A 21,719-nucleotide genomic window follows, 5' to 3' on the forward strand; every position below is an offset into this window, starting at 1 on the left:
GAACCACCGAGGTTGCTTACCCAGAACGACGCTTTCCTCCGCGGGCGGGCATGGCCCCGGCCATCCTCACCTGTCCAGTGGCCGCCATGGGGGCAACGGGCAATGTCACCGATCCCGGGATGTCCGAAGCCATTTCTGCAATTCAGCAAAGATGAGAGGTTTTGTTAATGCCAGAAAATCCAGGAATAAGCAAGAAGACTGTCCGGCAGACCAAAAGCACCACCTGGGAGGAGAATCCAGGAACCTGGGTCCTGGGCCCATCATTAGTCACATGACGCAGCTGAGCCCTTCCCCTGTCTGGAAAAGGATATCCCTGGGCAGTATGCCCATACTTAGTTTAGGTGGTAAAAAAAGAGTTCGCGCAGCTAACTTAGCTTTCATAAAGAGCTCTTGTCTCCTGTCACCTGGAGGTGGGTAAGACGTTCAGGAAACCAGGCATGTGGCCAAAGCTTAAGGGGAAGGACCCCGCTGCTGGTCCCAACTACTGGTAGCCCACATGGGGCCAACCCAGAGAACCAAAAGAGCCAATCCCCTGCAGCACTACCACTGATGCTCAGTCCTCACCCTGGGCATCTGTGTTCAAGCGGAAAGTCTGTTCCCCTCTCTAAGTTTGGACTCAGAATCCCTGAATATAGAGCCCTGCCTGGCCCTCCACTCATGATGAGGACAGTGAGGTCCAGGGGCCTTAAAAGCATCCCTTCAGGCTGCACGGTAAGCCAGTGACAACGGCTCTCCACAGCCAGGCCTTTCTAGGAAGAAATGTTAATTTAAAGAATAAGTAGGTCTTTGTTTTTCTCTTTCTGACTTACTTCACTCTGTATGACAGACTCTAGGTGTGGTACAAATTAACCTATTTGCAGGGCAGGAATAGAGACACAAGACATAGAGAACAGACAGGTGGACACGGTGCGGGGAAGGGGAGGGTGGGATGAATTGGGAGATTAGGTTTGAGAGGAATACACTACCATGTGTAAAATAGATAGCTAGTGGGAACCTGCTGAATAGCACAGGGAGCTCAGCTCAGTGCTCTGTGATGACCTAGATGGGTGGGATGGCGGGGGTTGGGAGGGAGGTCCAAGAGAGAGGGGATATATGTATACATACAGCTGATTCACTTCATTGTACAGCAGAAACCAACACAACATTGTAAAGCAACTATACTCCAATTAAAAAAAAAAGAACAGGCAGGTCTGGCATTAGATGAGAGTACCTTTCCTGTGCATCTTTATCATAATGTATTATTGCTTATAAGCTAGAAACTTTCAGAAGCTTGTTAAGGCCAAGGTACACATCCCTAATGTCAAAGAAACCACAGTTAAAGAATTTCTCCTTCCCACTTTGTGGAGAGTTCTTGAACTCAGATGCCCTTTCCTCAGACCATTAAATGGCAAAAGCAATACTCCAGGGGCCTCTCTTATCCTGTTTATTGTTCTTGGGAATGACTTCCACAGGGCTCGATTTTCTCAGCCCAACTCTTATCCAGGGCAGAAGGGATGCAACAGTCTACGATAATGTATTTCAGAAAGACAGTCTGGGATAAAGACAGGGATCTGGGCCCTTGTTAGTGAAGGAACGTTCGTGATGCTCCGAAGTGTTAAGTTACTGCTCTCTGCCCCCTCCCAGAAACCACGGAGGCATCTGACAGCTGATCCACAGTTATGTCCAAAGACATTGTGTTTAATAAACATAGTCTAAGGTCAACCTGAACTACTCCACTCAAAAGTTCTGTAGAAGAATTTTACAGTACTAATAAACAAAATCTTAATTTAGCTACTCCACTATGTTCACAAAAATTTGAGGGCTATTAGTTTTGTTTTTTTTTTTTTAACTAATGTACACATTGGAAAGTACTCAAGGAGAAAAAAAAAAATCCCTTTCTTAAAGCAATCCTCTCCTCTCTAAACAATTCCTGTACTGGATTTGTGACAGCTAGGCAGTATGAACAGCAATGACCTCATAACCTTATATCTGCCTGCTTCTGATAAGAAATCTATATTTTTTTCTGCAATGGAGGCTAAAGCACGTTAAGTCCATTAAGTCCCAAAATTAAAAGGCTGAATCACTGCCAGTGCAAACATGGGCGAAAACAAAAGTTACCGCTTCCCAAAGTTAAGTCCCACAGAACATCAGGCCCTTAAGATTCTCCAGGAAAAAGGGTTGCGTGGTCAAACAGGGTAGGGAAAAGCCACACACTTATCCCCCTTCTCGAAGATTTCAATGTCCACCAAAAAACACAGTGAGAAGTCCTGATATAAGGACGTTTGTTTACCTGTGACTAAGCCAGCGTGTATCATAAAGGTCTCTAATGGTGGAAACTCTTAAAATGTGTTCTCTGAACAACTCATGTTCCACGTGACACTAGTTTAAGTATTTTAAAGTCAACTACCTCATTCCTGCCTTTGAGTTAAGGAAACATCAGGCTGGAGGAGATCTTCGCCATTGTCTGCAGACCTGGAAAGGCCCACCCTTTCCCTCTGTGGTTACCCTCCAGCTCGGAGGTGGGGAGTGGGGAGGAAGGAGTGGAAAACGGAATGCAATGTGCAGTTAGGAAAGAAGATGATATTTGTCCCATTTTATTTGGGGAAAACAAAGGTGCAGACGGTGAAGTTCCACAAAAACCCTGGCTATGGGGCAAGGGTTGAGGAATATGGAAAGTCCAATCCTCTCCTCAGACAGATGAGGGAAGCAAGGAAAAAGAGATTAAGTGACTTCCACAGGTGCCCACAGTGGACCAGGGGCCGGGCCAGGGGCAGGCCCAGTCTTGCTGTCACATCAGCATCTTATTCTGCTGGACTGTTTCCCATGATTAAGTTTCACTGGCCCAGAAAAAGGGCCAGCTCTGCGAGGACAGGCCCACACCAGCCTGCCTCCATCAGACCCCACTAGGTATATTCTTGTGCCCTCCAGGCTTGGTGCGAGATACCAAGTGCAAGTGGACGGGTAGACACAAGTAGTTTCTACCACAGAGTAAGTGTATGCTTCATGAAGGCCATGCGGCAGATATGCTGAGTTGGCTACAATCTTTACATGTGATATGCATGTGTCATAGAACCCGTGCACCATGGGATAAGGGGAGGGGAGCAAGGGAGCCTTACATGCAAATACATCGACATAATTTGAAAATGAGAGGCACATACGCATCTCCAGCAAAGGGGGCTACACACACAACACAGAAGGATGGCGGCTCACCATCCACAATGTCCAAAACTACCCCCTCCCCCCTCCCGCATGCAAAAAGCATTTCTAAGAAGACCTGACTCATTCTAGGTTTACGTTTTCTCCTGTAAACTGCATCTGTATATCATGTACCCGTTTCTCTACTGAGACTCAGAGGTTTTTTTCTCATCCATTTGTATGATCTCTTTTTATGACAAAGATATTAGAGCTTTGCCACATTTTCTGAAAATCCTTTACAATATTTTTCCAATCTGTTGCTTGCTTTTTTAGGTTAAGAGGTTTTTTTTAATACTAGAGAAAGCTTTAAGAGGTAGAGTTTTAAGATGTATTGGTCAGCTTGGGTTGCCATAACAAAATACCACAGTCAGGGGGCCTAAACGAAATAAATGTATTTTCTCACAGTTCGGGGACTGGGAAGTCCAAGATCAAGGTGCCAGCCAATTTGGGTGCCAGTGAGAATCCTCTGCCTGGTTTATAGACCACCTGCCCTCCGTGCTGTCACATTTTCTCTTCTTCTAAGGCCACCAATCCTAGGGCCCTACTCTTATGACCTCATTTAAACTTAATTACCTCCCATAAGCTCTAGCTTCAAATACAGTCAATGGGGGGTGGGGGGGAGTGGTACGATTAGGGCTTCAACATATGAATTTTGAGAAGATGATACAATTCAGTCCACAGCAGAAGAAAAGCTCAACTGTCCTAACCTCATTTATTCGAGTCCTTCCTTTTCCCCATAAGTTTTTTTGATGCTCCCTCTGTTTTACATTTTATTTGTACATAGAAAATGTGTCTGTTTCTAGAATATCTATTTTCTTTTTTTGTCAATTACCCAGTTATCTATACTTGCTCTAGTATTGCACCATTATAACACACTTAGTGATGCACGTTTCTCTCACTGCTCTTACCTTTCAGAATTATCTTTGTTCTTCTGGCTTATTCTTCCATTTAAATTTTAAAATAATTTGATTAAGATATAAAGTTTAACCTCCTTTGGAAATTAACTGGATTATCTTGAACCTACAAATTAATTTTGGACAAAAGTGACATTTTTGCAATATTTAGAATTTTCAACAAAGAATTGACATAAGCCTATAATTTACTCAAGACTTCCTTTTTAGCTCAATAAAGTCTTGCATTTTCATCATATAGATCCCCCCACTTTCTCATTCAGTTTATTTCTAGGTACTTTGTGATGTTACTATGATGTGATGTTGTGTTGTGTATTATGATCATTGCTACTAGTGTGAATGAGATCTCCTTTCCCAGATTACTTTCTGATTGGTTACTAGCTATGAAGACACTTGTGCTACAATAACTCTGTCATGCTTGATGTCAACTGATTCGACCAGCAGCTAAGATAGGTGTTGCCCTCCCCTCCCTTGCTGTTCTATGTATGTATTATGCTTTCAAAATTTGCATGCCTGGCTAAAGAGTTTCTAGGGCCATTGCCATATGTCCTGCCATTTCACCAAATTTTTTAAATTGTTGTAATAATTCATCACTAATTCTTCTGAATTTTCTAATTTTACAAATCCTATGGGCTACAAATAATGATACCATTTTCTCACTTTAAATAGTTAAAGGTTTAGTTTCTTTTCATGTCTTATTTCACTGGCCAGAACTTCCAGAATATTCAATAATAATGAGCAATAATAACTGGGTAACAGAAAGGCCACAGAGCTTTGCAGTGAAACATACCTGGTTTCAAATCACAACTCAAACAGTTCCTAGCAATAATCTATTTTAAAGGATCATTTTAAAAATTAAGGATAATGTATATGAAGAGCCTAACACAGTGACTGGGAGGGAAAAAAACTCTCAAGCAACAATGATTAAAATTATCATGAATATGGTGATGGTAAGCAAACTTGCTTGGTCCTCGAATTTAATTGTAATGACCCACTGGTTTAAGACAAATATGCTTTATGACATCAAGGAAATCTGCTCCTATCCCATTTTCTTAGTTTTTTCAAGGAACGGATGTCTCATTTTATCAAACGCCATTGTGGTAACTAAAATAGTGTTTTAGATACGAAACAAACCAAGTGAAAGATGCAATCGATGAGACTAAAATTCACTTTAAAGGTTAAACTTTTCTCTAATGTCTTTTAGGAGCCACTTTTAATACATTCAAATAAAAATATAAAAAACATGTCTCTCTCATCTGTAATCTATGTTCATATCTACCAGTGTAATCAGCTGTCAGCCTTCTTTGGAGAAGTGACTACCTGCTCCCCAGATCTGGCAACTTTTTCATATGACTCAAATGTAAGTTACCAAAGCTCCTAGGACACCCATCCGGGAAAGGTGGCCAAAGGAAGGTCACTCCCCAGGTCAGAGGCGAGGGTCTCCAAGGCAGAGCCTGGTATTTTTTTTTTTTTTTTTTTGGCTGCGTTGGGTCTTCATTGCTGCGCTCCAGCTTTCTCTAGTTACAGCGAGCGGGGAATACTCTTCATTGCGGTGCGAGGGCTTCTCATTTGCGGTGGCTTCTCTTGTTGCAGAGCACAGGCTCTAGGCCCATGGGCTTCAGTAGTTGGGGCCCGCGGGCTCAGCAGTTGTGGCTCGCGGGCTCTAGAGTGCAGGCTTAGTTGCTCTGCAGCATGTGGGATCTTCCAGACTAGGGCTCAAACCCGTGTCCCCTGCATTGGGAGGTGGATTCTTAACCACTGTGCCACCAGGGAAGTCCCAGAGCCTGGTATTGTACATTTAGATGGAAAGTAGCCCCATAAGCCCATTGTTGATTTGCTCCAGGGCTTTTGAATTTCACTCCAAAAGGAAGAAAAGTGGAACCTTGACTGTAGCACTGAGCAGAGAGGAAATCGAGTCGGATACCTACTGGGTGACAATGTGGTCATGGTCATAACCTTGCCCCTGGGGGTGTACATGAACACAGCCTTTGTGAAGGTTGAGTTGGCAGTATGTGTCAAGAGACATTAAGTTACCCATGCCTCACAAGAGGATGCCACAGCTCTGTGTATGTGTGTGTGTGTGCGTGTGTATGTACTTAATATATGCACAGAAAAAGACCAGAAGGCAGATACAAGTACACCAATGTGTTAAACTTGGCTATTTTTGTTGTGGGAATTATAGGTGGGTTTTATTTTCTCCTAAAAGCTCTTTTTGTTTTTGAATATACAAGGTTTTTTTCTTCAACAACATGTGTTAATTTAACATTAATCTAATGATGTGTTAATTTAATGACCACAAATAGAGAAATAAGTATTTTTAAAGGGTTTCATTGTAAGCCACAGTCGAAAGCGTATATAGCTGGAGAGCTAGAAGCAGTGAATGAATGAGACAGAGATAAAGGAAGGGGATACCTTTTTAATCACAAGAGTGTCCAACAATGGAATGGATTGGCTTAATAATAATGATAAACATCCTATACAAAAATATGTAAAATATTTCTGTATAAAGGTAATAAGATATATGTTGAGTGCTCACTATGTCCCAAGCTCTCCACGTGTGCTTTACATCCAGCCTACAAGAGAGGTATAAAGTCAACTCATTTTACAGACGAGGGAACTTGGGCAGAGAGAGGTCAGGGCCATGCCTCGGTCACATGACTGCGAAGCAGCAGAGCGGGCTCTCGCCATTCAGCCACTCCCTGCAGGGCCCTCGCCCCTCAAGGTGCTCAGGCAGAGGCTGGGCAGCAAGCAGACCCCTTCCCCGGATTGGGTGGGGGCAACCAGAGACGCTGTAACATCAAGACTCTAAATCACAGGCCCAGGTGGAAGCTGCGTGACATGCAGGAAATGTCCATGCTTTGGGGTCACGGGCAAGCTATTCATCACCCCTAAGCTCCAGTTTCCTCATCTATAAAAAAAGGAATATCCCCACATCATGCACAGTTACCGTAGGGATTAAGGAAGATCACTCATTTAAGACGCCTGGCAGTCTACAAGCCACAGAATGCCAAAGACTGTCAGCAACCACCAAAAGCAATGAGATTGGCATGGAAAAGAGCCTTCCTCAGAGCTTTCAGAAAGAACCAAGCCTGCTGACACTTGGATTTCAAACTTCTAGCCTTCAGACTGTGAGACAATAAATTTCTGTCGTTTAAAAAAAAATAAAGACGATTGGTAAATAAAAAATAAAAATAATAGATGCCTGGCAGAAGTTATTTCCCCTTTCCCCTTTGACTTTCCCCCAAGAAAAGAATGTTTTTTAAAGCAGACATTGTGTGTGTGTGTGGGTGTGTCTGTATTTTTACATAACCCTTGAGCAAAACTTAGCTTTTCTGTGCCTCAGTCTTCTATCTATAAAATGGGCATAATAAGAAATAGTAAATCCCTCATGAGGTTGCTATGAGGATTAAAAAAGCTAATACCCATAAAGCACTTAGAATGATGTCTGGCACATAGTAAGCACTTCTAAGCGTTTGCTAAGTAAAACACACACACAGGCACTAACAAAACTTACGATCGTTTTCTTACTGTAAGGGATTAGGTCACTTCTGTGATTTGATTTCTATGGCTCTGTCTCACAGAAGTGCAGGAAGGGTGACAGTGGGCCACAGAAGAGGGAGGCGGCCACAGGACTGACTCCTCTGCAGCCCCACGTGCAAAATGCCCCCCAGGGTGATGCTATTACAAGGGAGACACAGGGGGCTGCCGCAGGCCCAGGCAGCCTGAGCCGCGGTCCTCGTCCTGTGCCGACCTCACACTGCCTCCCTACTGAGAGCTCTGGCTGGCCCACCCATAGCCCAGGGAGGGGTCAGCAGACAGGCCCCAAGTGTGCCTCCACCCCCTCTCCCAGGTCCCTGCAGGGCTCCACAGATGCACACCCCCCGCCCTGGACTGACGTGGACACGGCTCCCTCCTCACTACACAGTGCTCTCACCCAGGAGAGCCTCACCTGAGCAGGTGCACGTGCCCCCGTTACAGCCCTGGGACCCCACGGTCCCACACAACCGCACACTGCCTTCAGAGGGTTCACACAAGCCAGCAAGGGAGCCCAGAAATCCCGGATGAACCACCCGCGACCTCTCGACTCCTGTTCCCTGTGGGCAACCCAGGCGGGCACTGGCAAGGAATTCCACTGAGAGAAGCGTGGCGGTCATGGTCCGCACCTTGACTTCCCCCGCAGTTGAGGGCTGACCACACGTAACAAGGAGAGGCTCTAGTGCCACAGAAACATGAACACATCCTACGGACCAGAACACCACGTCAACATGCAAATCAATCCTAAAAGCAGAGGAGGAATTGTCAACTGTACAAGTAAGAGTTGCCACGTGTGGGGACTTCCCTGGTGGTCCAGTGGGTAAGACTGCACGCTCCCAATGCAGGGGGCCTGGGTTCGCTCCCTAGTTGGGGAATTAGATCTCACATGTATGCCGCAACTAAGATCCCTCATGCCACAACTAAGGAGCCCACATGCCGCAAGTGAGACCCAGCACAGCCAAATAAAGAAAGAAAGAACATATAAATATTAAAAAAAAAAAAAAAAAAAGAGTTGCCACATGTGGCAAAGTCACTGCTCCCCTTCGGGTCTCCCCTCAGGGTCTCCTCACTTCTCCTTCTCCCTTCAATCCCCTGCAGTCAGGCCTTTGTCCATGTCACCCGGCTAGGGAGCTGGCGTCATCACAGGGGTCTCATCTCTGCCCCCGCCCTTTTCTGTGGGGTGCAGCTGCCCGCTCCCCACCACCAGCACCAGGGGCTGCATCCCCTCCCTCCCACCTCTCAGGCCCTCCTTCTCCTCTCCTTGGCCAGCTCCCCCTCCTCCACCCGGCCTCCAGGCACTTTCACCACTCCCTCTTCTCTGTTCTCCCTCCAGGTGAACCCATTCAAGCACCGGCATCAGTACCACTTCTGTGCTGATGATTCCCAAATCCAGTTCTCAAGTCCTGCTGTCACGTCCTAAAGGTCTCTCCGTCCTCTGGGTTCTCTGCTGGCCTATCGCAGGGCCTCCTCCCTTGGTCTCTCTGCATCTACTCTCCCACTGTTCGCACAGGAGTCAGCTGACCTGTCCACCTCTTACTTCTCTCCTCTAGCGGCTTCTCTTTGCTCTCAGCACAAATGTGGAGTTCCCTGCAACGATCAGCCAGTTCCTGTGTGGTCAGGCTGCTGTCCACCTCTCCTGCCCACCTCTTCGGCTCTGGCCACCCTGCCCTATCAGTCTTATGAACACACTGTGTTCCCTCCCACCTCAGGGCCTTTGCACATGCTGTGTCCTGTGGCCAGAAAGCCCTCTTCCATCTCTTCACCAGGTTAACTCCTAACAGTCATTGAGATTCAGCTCAAACATCACTTTTCCAAGGAAGCCTGTCCTTGGCCAATCCCTTTCCCTCCCATTCTAGGTCTGGTCCCTGGTGATTCATTCTTACTGTACCTGTACTTCTCCTGTGAATGAATGAAGGTCACAGCGGTCCAGATGACAGAAAACAGGGCTTGAATGATGGAGCCGCCCAGAGGGCATTCAGGAGGAAGGAGATGATGTTACTGCCTCAAAATACACGATGTGTCACCGTCAGGGCCCAGAAAGGAAGACTCTAAAAAGCCTTGGTCACCTGATCCTCCTACACTGAGACTGCATGGGGCAAAAAATTTCGGGAGGAGGAAGAAAAATATGGTTGGTTCGGTTGCATATTTACATCTACCACACCATACACTTGATATATGGGGACTCTGCAGCAAAGGAGAGGTGTGATCGCTTACACCTTCCTCTGTCCATTTATTCAGAGGGTCACGCGCTAAATAGGCATCTGGTTCTAGTCTGGCTTCATTACTATGCGACTCAGTTTCCCCATCTATTCTCCAACTAAGAAATGGGGTTAATCAGGACATCCCTTCCTTCTGCAGAAGCTGCTGTAAGAAAATGGGGCCTCTTTCAATTACACACAGCATTTGCTAAGCTCTGATTTTGAGCCAGGGGCTGTGCTACAAGCTGGTCGGTCAGAGATGGAAAGACCCCATCCTGCCGCTGACAGGTTCAGTCTTGAGTGTGATGGAGACCCAGAGCCAGGTAATTTCATACTGAGAGCTGTGTGCTGTGCAAGAGACTGGACACTGGGTGGTGGGAAGGACCAGGAAGATCCAAGAAGGCTTCCTGGAGGAGGCCACACCTGTGCTATCCTGGCAATGGACTGCAAACGCTTCAGGGAGGAATGAAGCACGATATAAAAGATGCCCTTTTCCTAAATGTATTCCTTTGATTGCTCCAGAATTTATGAACAGACTCATTCATGCCCCTGCTTGGAGGGGCATGCCCTCTTGTTCATGTCCAGTCACTGGAGCTTTCTGGCCTTTTACCCCAACTGCAGCTCCCAACAGGATCTAGAATTATTCCCCCACCTCAAATGCAACCATCTTGTATAGCTCCTTGCTCAGGATCCCTGGTCATAACCAATGACAAATGCACAAATAGACAGAAATCTCTCCATCTACAGCAGTCCCACGCCAAATGCCAGTATTGCCTCCAACCCAGGAAATGTTGTTTCCCGTTACGCACAGGGATGGAATGACTGCCTGCCCTTACACAAAGTTGCAGGTTTTCAGCTCATTTCAACTGCAGTACAAGCTGAGGCTTTTGAAAGCTTCACCAGAATACAGAAAACAGATCTAGCTTACAATGCAGCATCTAGCTAAGGACTATTTCACACTTCAAATGCAGACACAGTGTATAGAATTCCTAAAATACAGTATAGGGAGCAAAAACCTGGGGAAAAATGTGAAACTTGAGAGCATTACAGATGAAAAGAACATGAGGAAGTGAAAAAACATTTTGTCCCCTCCCCCACTATTTCATGTGAATCTAAATAAGAAAAATATCCCTTGATCTTCACACTGCAAAAAAATGTTATTGATATGCAAACTCTCACAAAACAATGACATAATATTTTAATAACCGTTCAAATAAACAAAAACCAACCAAAAGGGTCTCTCCATGGTTGGGAGGGAGTGAGGGACAGCTAACCAAAGAAAAACACTCTCTCCACCATTCATTCCTCTTAGAACAATTCTTTTCACAGAAAGCACATCAAATATCACAGCCATACCTTTTCAGAGGGATTAAACAAAGATCTTTCTTCCTTGTGACCAGCACCTTCTTGGGAGAATCTGTTATCCGTGTAGAAGAAATGTCAGAAACCTCTGGGAGGAAATGAGCTGCATTTGTATTCCGCTCAGAAAATGTCATCACAGATCTGTTTACCTTAACTGTGGACCATGATTCAGCCGTGACAACTGTCTTGCATACTGATCAATTTATTTGCAGCAAAATGTCTAACGTTAACTGCTTAGGTTCTGAAAAATCGGTGACTTGGATTTCTTGTTGCAACCACAAGAAATGTATGTTGAAATCTCTAGATTGTTATCAAAACATTTCAGGCAGAGATCAAAAAGGATTCCTCCTGATGTGCAAGGGAGAAAGGGTCCCTTCCACTTCTGGAAGGAAGGCAGGGCACATGACTCCCAAAGGCCCTCCATAGGGTGGGATTTTTGTAGCACAAGGTACCGAAAAATCATTAGACCGAGAGCCAGGGGACTCTGACCCCACGTCCTTGCTGGACTTTAACCAGCCGTGTATCCTCTGTAAGGCAGCCCTCATCCAAAGGCGGGCTGGGTGGGGGTCTCTGCAGCAGGGCAGGAGGTGGTAGACATGGGAAGAGACGGCCAGTGGACCCAGGAAAGGAGGAAGAGGCCAGGTCCTTCTTCCATCAGCTGGTGTCTCCCTCCTGGACACAGAGCCCTGGCTGTGGGCCTGAGTCACTCCTAGCCAGCAGGCAGGTTTGGCATTAGGGAACTGGAAGCAGTCCCAGGGCAGCCTGGGGAGATGCCCTCCCACCTCAGCTAGCAATGCTGGCTTACGCAGAGCCCTGCTCCCTGGCCCGAGTGGGCAGTGCTGTGCCCTTTGGAACACGGACACTGCACCAGAGCCCACTAGGGCATCAGCACCTGTATTCCCACTAGTGTCCAAGCCCACCCTCCTGGCTGAAGGCCCTGCATCCCTGCCTTGAACTTTATAAAAAGGGTAAAACACACAGACCCAAGAAGAAGACGGGCAACCAACAATTCCAGAGGAAGAAAGGTAGGGAGGTTACTGATGAGGTTATGATTCTGGAGAAAGACAGGAAGAGTGAGCTCCACACTCAATCTGGCCGCCTTCTGGGACATGACAAACAAAGGCCCACATATATAACCACAACGGGGCCTCACCACGAATTGTCCCATGCTTGAGTCAAATACGACAGCCGGAGACCATCAGAGGGAAGTGGGTCTCGTCTGTCAGGCAGAAGACAGGCCAGGTCACCTGGGTTGTAGGCTCGGGGTCTGTCAGTGGACAGGCTTCCCTTGAGAGGGTCTTAGAGGGATCCTCAGTTAAAACCCAGGCTGTGGTTGAAGGAAACTCCTTGAGGCAGGAGGACACGTGAAACTGTCTTCAAATACATGAGAGACCTTCCTGTATGAAACAGAAGGGGCCAGTTCTCGATCATTGCCAAGGTCTTGGCACGGCGGCCGAGGATATGAAGGGTACAGGAAGAAATGAATGACTCACATGCGCGCTGACTGTCCAAATACAGTTTGAAGTTGAAAAGAAACCAAATGAACTAAAACGTCTGACATAAAGTGAAAAGCTAATAAATTATGGAATACCCACACAGATAACAATCACTCAGCCATTAAATATCATGATTTCAAAGAATAATGTTACAGGAAAATGCTAAGGGTACATTAATAGAGCAGGATACAAAAGCTTAGAGGCAAACATATATCTGTCAGGGATCCATCAAAACTCAGCTTCAGTCACAGTATTTGCCCTGCTTCTGAACGAATGCCTCGACCTTTGAAAGGACGAGCAGTGGAATACCCATTTCAGGATCGTTTCTGGCATCCCTGAACTTGTGGGTAATCAATGACCCTATAATCACATGGGTCACCATCGTTATCTACATCTATAGTATATCAACAGCAATCCCAAAACAAGGCATGCCACACAAACTTACTGTTCAAGTCTAAATATTCACTTTCAAACGTAAATAGGCATTCTAGACGAACTAAGATTGAAAAGCTCCTTATATATATGTTTCAATTCTCCCTATCAGATGGTTTATAAATATATTGTTGTAGGAGTATAATGTGTGATAATTCATTGCCATAGGCTGAAAGCTATTAATTTTACGTGCAAAACCAATTACTAAGAATTTTCAAATACTTAAATGTAAGAGAAAATGGGGAAATAATACAAATATTAAGGGAGAATGCATTAGCTTGCTGCCTTTAGGAAGACTATTATATCCTTTTTGAGCTAAGATGTCTATAGAACCATAAATAATAATACAAAGCAGAATAAAAGAGATTATCAGAGTATGCTGTAATTAATATCTTTTTTTTAGAGATTTTGAAAGACTGCTCTTTTTAAATTAATTAATTAATTTATTTATTTATTTATTTTTGGCTGCATTGGGTCTTTGTTGCTGCACGTGGGCTTTCTCTAGTTGCAGTGAGCGGGGGCTACTCTTCGTTGTGGTGCATGGGGTTCTCATTGCGGTGGCTTCTCTTGTTGCGGAGCACAGGCTCTAGGCACGCGGGCTTCAGTAGTTGTGGCACACTCACTCAGTAGTTGTGGCTCATGGGCTTAGTTGCTCCGCAGCATGTGGAATCTTCCCGGACCAGGGCTCAAACCCATGTCCCCTGCATTGGCAGGCAGATTCTTAACCACTGCACCACCAGGGAAGCCCTGTAATTAATATCTTTGTGGAGTTGTCTGGTATATGTACTGGCCTTCATAGCAATAAACTGTCAAGATTTTTAATTTTTATAATTTATTTGTTTAGGCCATGCATCTTTCAAGAAAAATTCTTATTTGGAAGTTTTCATATCTGTACAAGGGTGAATTAATAGCCAGCTTTGTCAACTTTGCTACCTCAAAACTGCACGAGAGAAAACCTTCAAAATCAAGTACATCAAGCTGATCTAGAGGAAATCATCATCAATCTAGATGCAATTAAGAAAACAAAGAGAAAAAAGAGGAAATGTTAGGGAAATATGAAGTCCCCCTGATACCTCTTGTTCCTCCCCAAACTCAACTGCAAACGAACATCTATTTAGTATCACCGACTGCAGCATGATGAACACAGGAGCAATCAGCCGTGAACAGTGCCCATATATTATTGAGTCAGATGTCAACCTTTTACAATGTAACTACTACTAATAAATAATAATAAAATAGTAATAAAACCTACTTTTGTAAAATGTCTGGCTTTCATTCAATGATGGTGATATTCAGCTCCAGCCTCAAACACAACCAAACGTTGACTTTGATGCTCAGACATTCAGCATTAGGTCCAATGGATTTAATTCAATGCACCTCTAATACACACATACAGTAGAGAAAGATTCTGTGTGTGTGTGTGTGTGTATGTGTGTGTGTGTCTTGAGGTCAATACACTAAAAAGGGGACAAAGCTATATTTGAATGGTCAGATTACCTGTGATTTTTATTTCCCACTTACCATTTTCTGTATCTCTAAGTTGTTACAATTTAGAATACAGTACTCTTATGATGCGGGTAAAATGCAAGTGGTTGATTTGAAAATGAAGGAGCAGGCGCGGGATGCTGGACCCGTGGGCAGCCTGCTTGGGAACTCAGAGCACAGAGCTGGGAAGTGGAACAGAGGCCGACAGGTGGGAAGTTGGGCAGCACCTACAGCTGAGCAAGCTCGCCCCGGAGGAAGGGGAAGGGGTGGTGGGCGGGAAGGGGGCGCGGCTCCAAGATGAAGTACCTGCTGAGCCCCACAGCAGGGCTGTGAGAGAAGCATCCCCATCCCCGTTTCCCAGGTGAGATAGTATTTACTCTTTTCTGATGAGAACAGTAGTAAATGTACGTGGTAAACAATCTGAAATATTCAGGAAAGTGGAAAGAATGGGGAGATGAGGCCAGACAAGAGGAGAGGATAAAAACAGGACAAGAGAAACACAGAAGGTGAGACTCCAGCCAAGAGATACTGGAAAAGTAGTCATTCGAGGTGAGGGGCATGCTGCCGCCAGCTCAGAAGCGGGGACGAGGGACAGCGGTGGCCAGAGGCCTGGGCATGTTCCTCCTGCCCCTCATCCCCCACCCCAGTCCATGACTTCTCGATGCCTGTGGGCAGTGGGGAGCTTCCCTGCACACACAGGGGGCCGGTTACTCCAGTCGGTACCATTCAGAACCAGGACCTGGTCCTGAACTCCTCACAGCCGTGCCCGCCTCTCAAACACACCCCGACGCTTACCTAGCACTTGCCAGGTCCCAGGCACAGCGTAGGCGGTGAATACAGAGAAAGGGAAGAGGGAGCCCGGTAAGGTGAGGGAAGAAGGAGCAGCAAAGAGCCCAGGACACGTGGCTGTGTGAGAAGTGACGCACAGGTAAGTTCACAGAGCTCCGGGAACTGGAGGTGTCAGCACGCCCAAACCGCAAGCAGCAACGCGTGGGAAGGGTCCAGAGGCTCTGGAGGCAGCGAGCTGGTGGACTCGTGGTGAACACTGTTTAACCAGTAAGCGACAGACGAAGCGAGTCAGACTAGAGTCTCAGAGATACCGTGGCCTTATCAATTCTCATCCAAACAAGGACACTTTTGACAGAGAGTGGGACATGTATTAAACCAGACCGCACGCAGCTGTGTGTGGACGCCAGGTCCTGGATGCCACAGTGAAAGGGGTGGGTAACATCTCTGGCGCCAGGACCCATATACCATGAAGCAAACACACCCCCACCAGGACACTAGATGGTTAATGATCTGGGGGATGTGGGTCACCTGGGAATACCACTGCCGAGTTCAGACTCCCCGAACCACCCAGCAACCAAGACTTCCGTACATTCACTCAAACCCTAAGGAGGCGGCACTGTGATGGAGACCCTCGGAGGCACGGGGTGGAAGCAAGATCATGCTGTTACAATCTGTCATTTGCTGAGCATGGGTCTCTAGTCCCTGAGGGCAGGGAGCAGTGTCTATTCATTTTTCTTAGGGACTCGACACATCTTTCAACGACTGCCATGTTTTCCTTGTTGCCATGTTTGAGATGAACTGGGTCCCATAGAACAGGGTTCCTGGAAGCCTTGCTGAATGCTCAGATCCCAACTGCTCTTCTGAGTGATTTACACACCTGTTATAGACTGCTTTGTGTCCCCCCAAAATTCATATGTTGAAACCCTAATCCCAGTGGAATGGTATTTGGAGGTGGGGCCTTTGGGAGGTCATTAGGTCCTAAGGATGGGGCCCTCATGATGGAATTAGTTTCTTTGTAAGTAGAGACAGGGGAGAGCTTGCTTCCTCTGTCTCTCTGCTCCCAGCCATGAGGACACAGCAAGAGGGCATTCATCTGCAAACAGAAAGAGGCCAGCGCCTTGATCTTGGACTTCCCAGCCTCCAGAACCGTCAGAAATAAATGTTTGCTATCTAAGCCGCTGGTCTGTGGTATTCTTGTTATAGCAGTTTGAACAGTCTAAAAACACCACCTCTGGCCTGAAAGTCAACAAGAAACAGAGTGCCTGCCTGGTGAGAAGTTGGGACTTCAGCTACAGCTGGCTCACCCAGGCTGGATGAAGCCCCCGCCATGTCCTTGGGTAAAGACAGGAGGGGGAAGCTCTATAATGGTGACAGCTGGGCAGAGACAGGGAAGGACGAAGGAAGGGGGTGACTTGGGTGAAGACAGTGGAGGTTTCCTGGACACCTGGATGGAGGTCGTTTCCTCACTGGTGCAGAGCATCATAGATGGGACGCCCAGGCCACTCAATACATATATTTCACGTGAATGAATGAATGGGTGGAGGAATTAATTTTACTCTGAGTGCTGCTCCAAGGGGCACATAAAAGGTTCTCAATTATTCAGGTGCAAAATCAGTGCCAAGTAACCAATGGCAGTTTTGAAGCCGTCTCTGGAGCCCACACACTACCCATGTCTGACCCGGTAACGACCTTGGATAGAGTATCCTTATGACTGTCCTGCCCGATCCAGGTGGAGGGAGAGAGGCGAGGAAGCAGGCCCGAGACGGAGGAGTGTGGTGAGAAAGACGCACAGGAGGCACTTCTGTTTGGATTGGGAGGAAGTGGAACGGATGAGAAGGTGGGGAAAGGGAGGACTGGGAACCCACAGTGAAAGGAAGCCAGTTCAAAAGCCTGCATGGCCTCTGCTCAGCAACACCGGGCCCTGCTGCCCCCAAAGCAAGAGGACCAGACAGTGGCTCTTGTTGGGGGGGGCGGTTCCTATGCCCTGAATCTTGGAGCCTAAGGGTTCCTGAACACTGAAAACCAAAATATAAAGGAGCAAGTGCTACAGCCCAGAGACGGAGGAAGCCCAGGGGGAGAGCTGGCAGCTGGGCATCTGAGAAAAGCGGCCTGGAGGTAAATGGAGGAGGGAGGACACGGAGGGCCAGGAGGAGCCATGCTGGTCACCTGCTGTGTCTGCAGACACCAAGGGATGGGGAGCTCCCTGGGAAGTGGGCTTTGGGGAGTGTAAAAGTCGTCCAGGGAGGGATGGGCATGAGTGGGTGAACAGACCCCACTGGTACCAGCAGCTCACCTGGAGGTAGAGTCCAGGTGCGGCCTCACAGGAGAAGGACTTGGAAAGAATCAAGGAGAAGGTGGCCTTGGACGCTCCCACCTGCTATGTGCTCTCCCCACCCGCCACCTTGCACCCAGGACTTAAGAAAAAGTCATGACTTACTTCACTCTGAATGACAGTCTCTAGGTCCATCAGAGTGAAGTAAGTCAGAAAGAGAAAAACAAATACCGTATGCTAACACATATATATGGAATCTAAAAAGAAAAACGGTCATGAAGAACCTAGGGGCAAGACGGGAATAAAGATGCAGACCTACTAGAGAATGGACTTGAGGACACGGGGAGGGGGAAGGGTAAGCTGGGACAAAGTGAGAGAGTGGCATGGACATATATACACTACCAAACGTAAAATAGATAGCTAGTGGGAAGCAGCCGCATGGCACAGGGAGATCAGCTCGGTGCTTTGTGACCACCTAGAGGGGTGGGATAGGGAGGGTGGGAGGGAGGGAGATGCAAAAGGGAAGAGATATGGGGACATATGTATACGTATAACTGATTCACTTCGTTATAAAGCAGAAACTAACACACCATTGTAAAGCAATTATACTCCAATAAAGATGTTAAAAAAAAAAAGTCATGAAAAATCTCCTTGAGTGTACCATTTTTTACCTCTCTAATCTAAGCTCCTGGTTTCCTGCCTCCTTACCTCCACCGTCCTGCTCCTGTACACTTCCTCCCCCTCTCCTCTCCCTCCCCCCTCTCTTCCACTCCCCTTCCCCTGTACTCCTACTCCATTACTGCCCCCCTCTTGAGCCCCTCCCTCTCCACCCCTTGTCAATTTTCTCTTGACCCCTCCCTCTGTCCCTTGTTTGCTGGTCCCACTTCTCAGCCCTTTGACATCTCTGATTCCTGCCAACCCTCTACCTCTCCCCGACACAAAAGCACATGCACACCTTCACCTAAACTCTCTCTTTCTGAGGTCCCTCTGCCCTGGTATTGTCCCTCGGGACCCTATCTCTGGCTTCAAGTTTTCAGGTGCGGTCACATGCGACTGTGTGACTCCACATAGAGATTAATGTCAATGAGGTAAACTTTCCATAGGAAAACACAGCAGAGAAAGGCAATACTGTCACACACCCTCAAGTCTATAGACGTCCAGTGTCATGCTGTCGCCTGGGGAAGGACCAGCGTTTCTCATTCAGGAAATCTTGTCAAACAGGAACAAAAAAAATAAGAACCCTTCTCAGTCTTTAAATGCAATTCTTTCTTTAAATGCAATTCTTCTCATTCGTTAAATGCCTTTACTTGAAAAGGAAGAAAAAAAACAGGAACACACCCCACAAAAAGTTGATTAAGGAAATCACTATCCTTCCAGAGATATAAAATCTCCTTTGAAAAGTTTTATGAAACAAAGTGGTTTCCTTGTTGAATATATTCCTTGATGAATGTAATTCATCCATCATGCAAGAAATACGTTGTGCATTCAGTTTTAAACAGTGAGTTACTCTACAAATACAAAATATGCAAAAGAGTAACAATGTTTACATGCAAGGCATTAAAATCAGTTTTCTTTTCAAAGTGATTACTGTATTGTTTTTGCGCTCCTTGGTACCAAAAACCAAATGGATTTGTTCCCCGTGGCCCAATTTCTGCCAGGACCCTGATACTTGAAGGGAGGAGTGGGTGAGCTCCTGGAGAAGGAGCTACTGAGGTTTCCTAGAACCATGGAAAGCTTGGGCTGGAGAGGCCTTCAGTGATCATGAGACCACACTCTCTGGGTATAGATAAAGACCCCAGGCTCCAAGAGCTCATGGGAACATCGCTCTGAGTCCCCCTCAGTCCAGACCATCTAAGCCAGAGGTCGGCACACTTCTTCCGTGAGGGGTCAGGGAGTAGATATTTCGGGCTTTGCAGGCCACGGTTTCTGTGGCAACTACTCATCTCTGAGGTTATGGTCCCAAAGCAGCCATAGATGGTATGTAAATGAGTGGGTTTGGCTCTGTGCCAATTTATCAACTGATATTTGAATTTCACATAATTTTCACATTTTGTAATATTCTTCTTCTGTGGGCTTTTTTCCCCAACCATTTAAAAATGTAAAAATCATTCTTAGCTTGTGGGCCATAGAAAAATAGGAGGCAGGCCAGATGTCGTCCATCAGCCACTATTTGCAACCTCTGGTCTAAGCAAATGAGCCCAAGTCTCCTGCCAAAGCAGGTCCCAGGAGAAGCTGAGGAATCTTCTACCTCTAATGCAGCTGACGGCGGGCAAGGCATTGCCCTTCCACTGTGCCCCAGAGATGCAGGCGAACAGCAGCAAGTGTGTGTATTTCATCACGGTCCACACCCAAAAGAGTAGTAGTTAGATGGGAAACAGATGTTGCATTTTTACCTATTGAGAAAACCCCCAATCTCTGAGGCTGAGCTCCCAGGAGGGTTCCACCGAGTCAAACCCTCACAAGGTCTGTGGTCAGTTTCATCAGGCCACCTGAGAAGGGGACCGGGGCCACCACACCTGGACTTGTCCCCGAGGCAGAGGAGAGGCCCAGGCAGAGATCAAGGGGTGGCTGGTCATTTCAGAGAGCTGCTTCGACTGCTTGGCCTCCTGCAAGATGATCCCCACCCAGCAGGCCACCCAAGCATGGCCAGAGAGGGCTTCAGCCTCTGGGTGATCTTTCAAGGAGGATGAGGGATGCAGAGCCTGCCCTTGGCACCAAGACAGGAGCTCCTGTTGCCAGCAGGAGCTGCCAACAGCAGTGCAGGCAATGAGAGAAGGCTGCAGAGACCTGCAGAAGCAGCTGGGAGAGGGAACAACAGCTCGGGCTGCGGGCTGAGAAACAGCTGACTGGCTTGCAGAACCAGGGTCCCTGCAGTAAGCAGTGGCACTGTCCTGGCCACGAGGCCTGAGGGGAAAACACACAAGGGGAGGACAGGAGAAGATGAAGCAACAGAGAGAGAGGAATCGGGCCTGGCCTGCAAGAAGCGCCGGCCAAGCTGCTTCCGCCCGTCCCCACCCATAGCCCCGACAAGGGACGGTCCTGAAACGGGCGTTCTGGGAGGAGGCGCAGAGCAGCCAGGGCCCCTCCGTGCCACCTTCAGGATCCTGAAGGAAGCCCCGCAGCTACCGGGGAAAGGAAAGGTCAAGGGGCTTTCAGAGGAAAGGCGCTGGCGGGACGAGGGCCTCGGGAAGGCTGCCCTGGAGATGGGGGGCGGGGGAGGGCTGGGGCTGGTCCCCCCATGACCAGGACATGGGCAGGAGCAATGGTCATAAGGACTCCATGCAACCCATCATAACCCTGCTGTTCCCGGCAACCCACCTGTCGGAAGAGAGCCAGGGCCTCTGGAAGGAGACCTTGCGGAGCAGGCAGACGGCCTGCTAGTCACAGGGCCTGGGCTGCTGACTTTGCAGGGACAATTCGGGGTTTGAGTTCTGGTTTTGTTGTTGCCTCTACAGTAAGTCCCCTACATACAAACAAGTTCCGTTCCGAGAGAGCGTTCGCAAGTCCAACAAAGTTAGCCTAGGTACCCAACTAACACAACCGGCTGTATAGTACTGTACTGTAATAGGTTTATAGTATTTTCACACAAATAATACATAAAAAAGAAACACAAAAAATAAAAGAAATATTTTTAATCTTACAGTACAGTACCTTGAAAAGTACAGTACCAGTTACATCACTGCTGCTTTTATGCTTGCTTCTGGACATCCTGGGCTTGAAATAAAGATACTGTACTACTGTACTCTATACAGTACTGTAAAGTACACGAAAGCACAACCACTTGTAGAGGATACACACACGTGACAATGTTCGCCAGACACGTGAACTAACTTACGTGACTGGATGTGCGAATGCACATTCGCATCTTTGAAAGTTCGCAACTTGAAGGTACGTATGTAGGGGACTTACTGTATTGGAGGGATGGGGTGGTGGCGACAGGTGATGGTTGCTTTTCTTCAGAAGAATTCCACTGCACGGTTGCCCTGACTGCTGCCCACTGCCCCATGGCGGGAGGTCAGGGGGGCGGGGGGTGTGATACTGGATCCTGGTGAAGGATATCAATGAA

The 21,719-nt window shown here is 47.1% G+C and overlaps 1 protein-coding gene across 2 annotated transcripts in view; it reads right to left on the reverse strand.

Annotated features, from left to right (window-relative positions):
* The window catches only part of ARNT2 (aryl hydrocarbon receptor nuclear translocator 2), a 193,072-nt gene that overhangs the window by 144,729 nt on the left and 26,624 nt on the right, over nucleotides 1-21,719 (reverse strand). For both annotated transcript variants that reach the window (XM_068559007.1, XM_068559000.1), the window contains exon 2: nucleotides 21-135. In XM_068559007.1, coding sequence (XP_068415108.1) covers nucleotides 21-135 — 115 coding nt within the window. The remainder of the gene's footprint in view (nucleotides 1-20; nucleotides 136-21,719) is intronic.

Source organism: Eschrichtius robustus, chromosome 1 (genome assembly GCF_028021215.1).
Source record: "Eschrichtius robustus isolate mEscRob2 chromosome 1, mEscRob2.pri, whole genome shotgun sequence".
NCBI lineage: Eukaryota > Metazoa > Chordata > Mammalia > Artiodactyla > Eschrichtiidae > Eschrichtius > Eschrichtius robustus.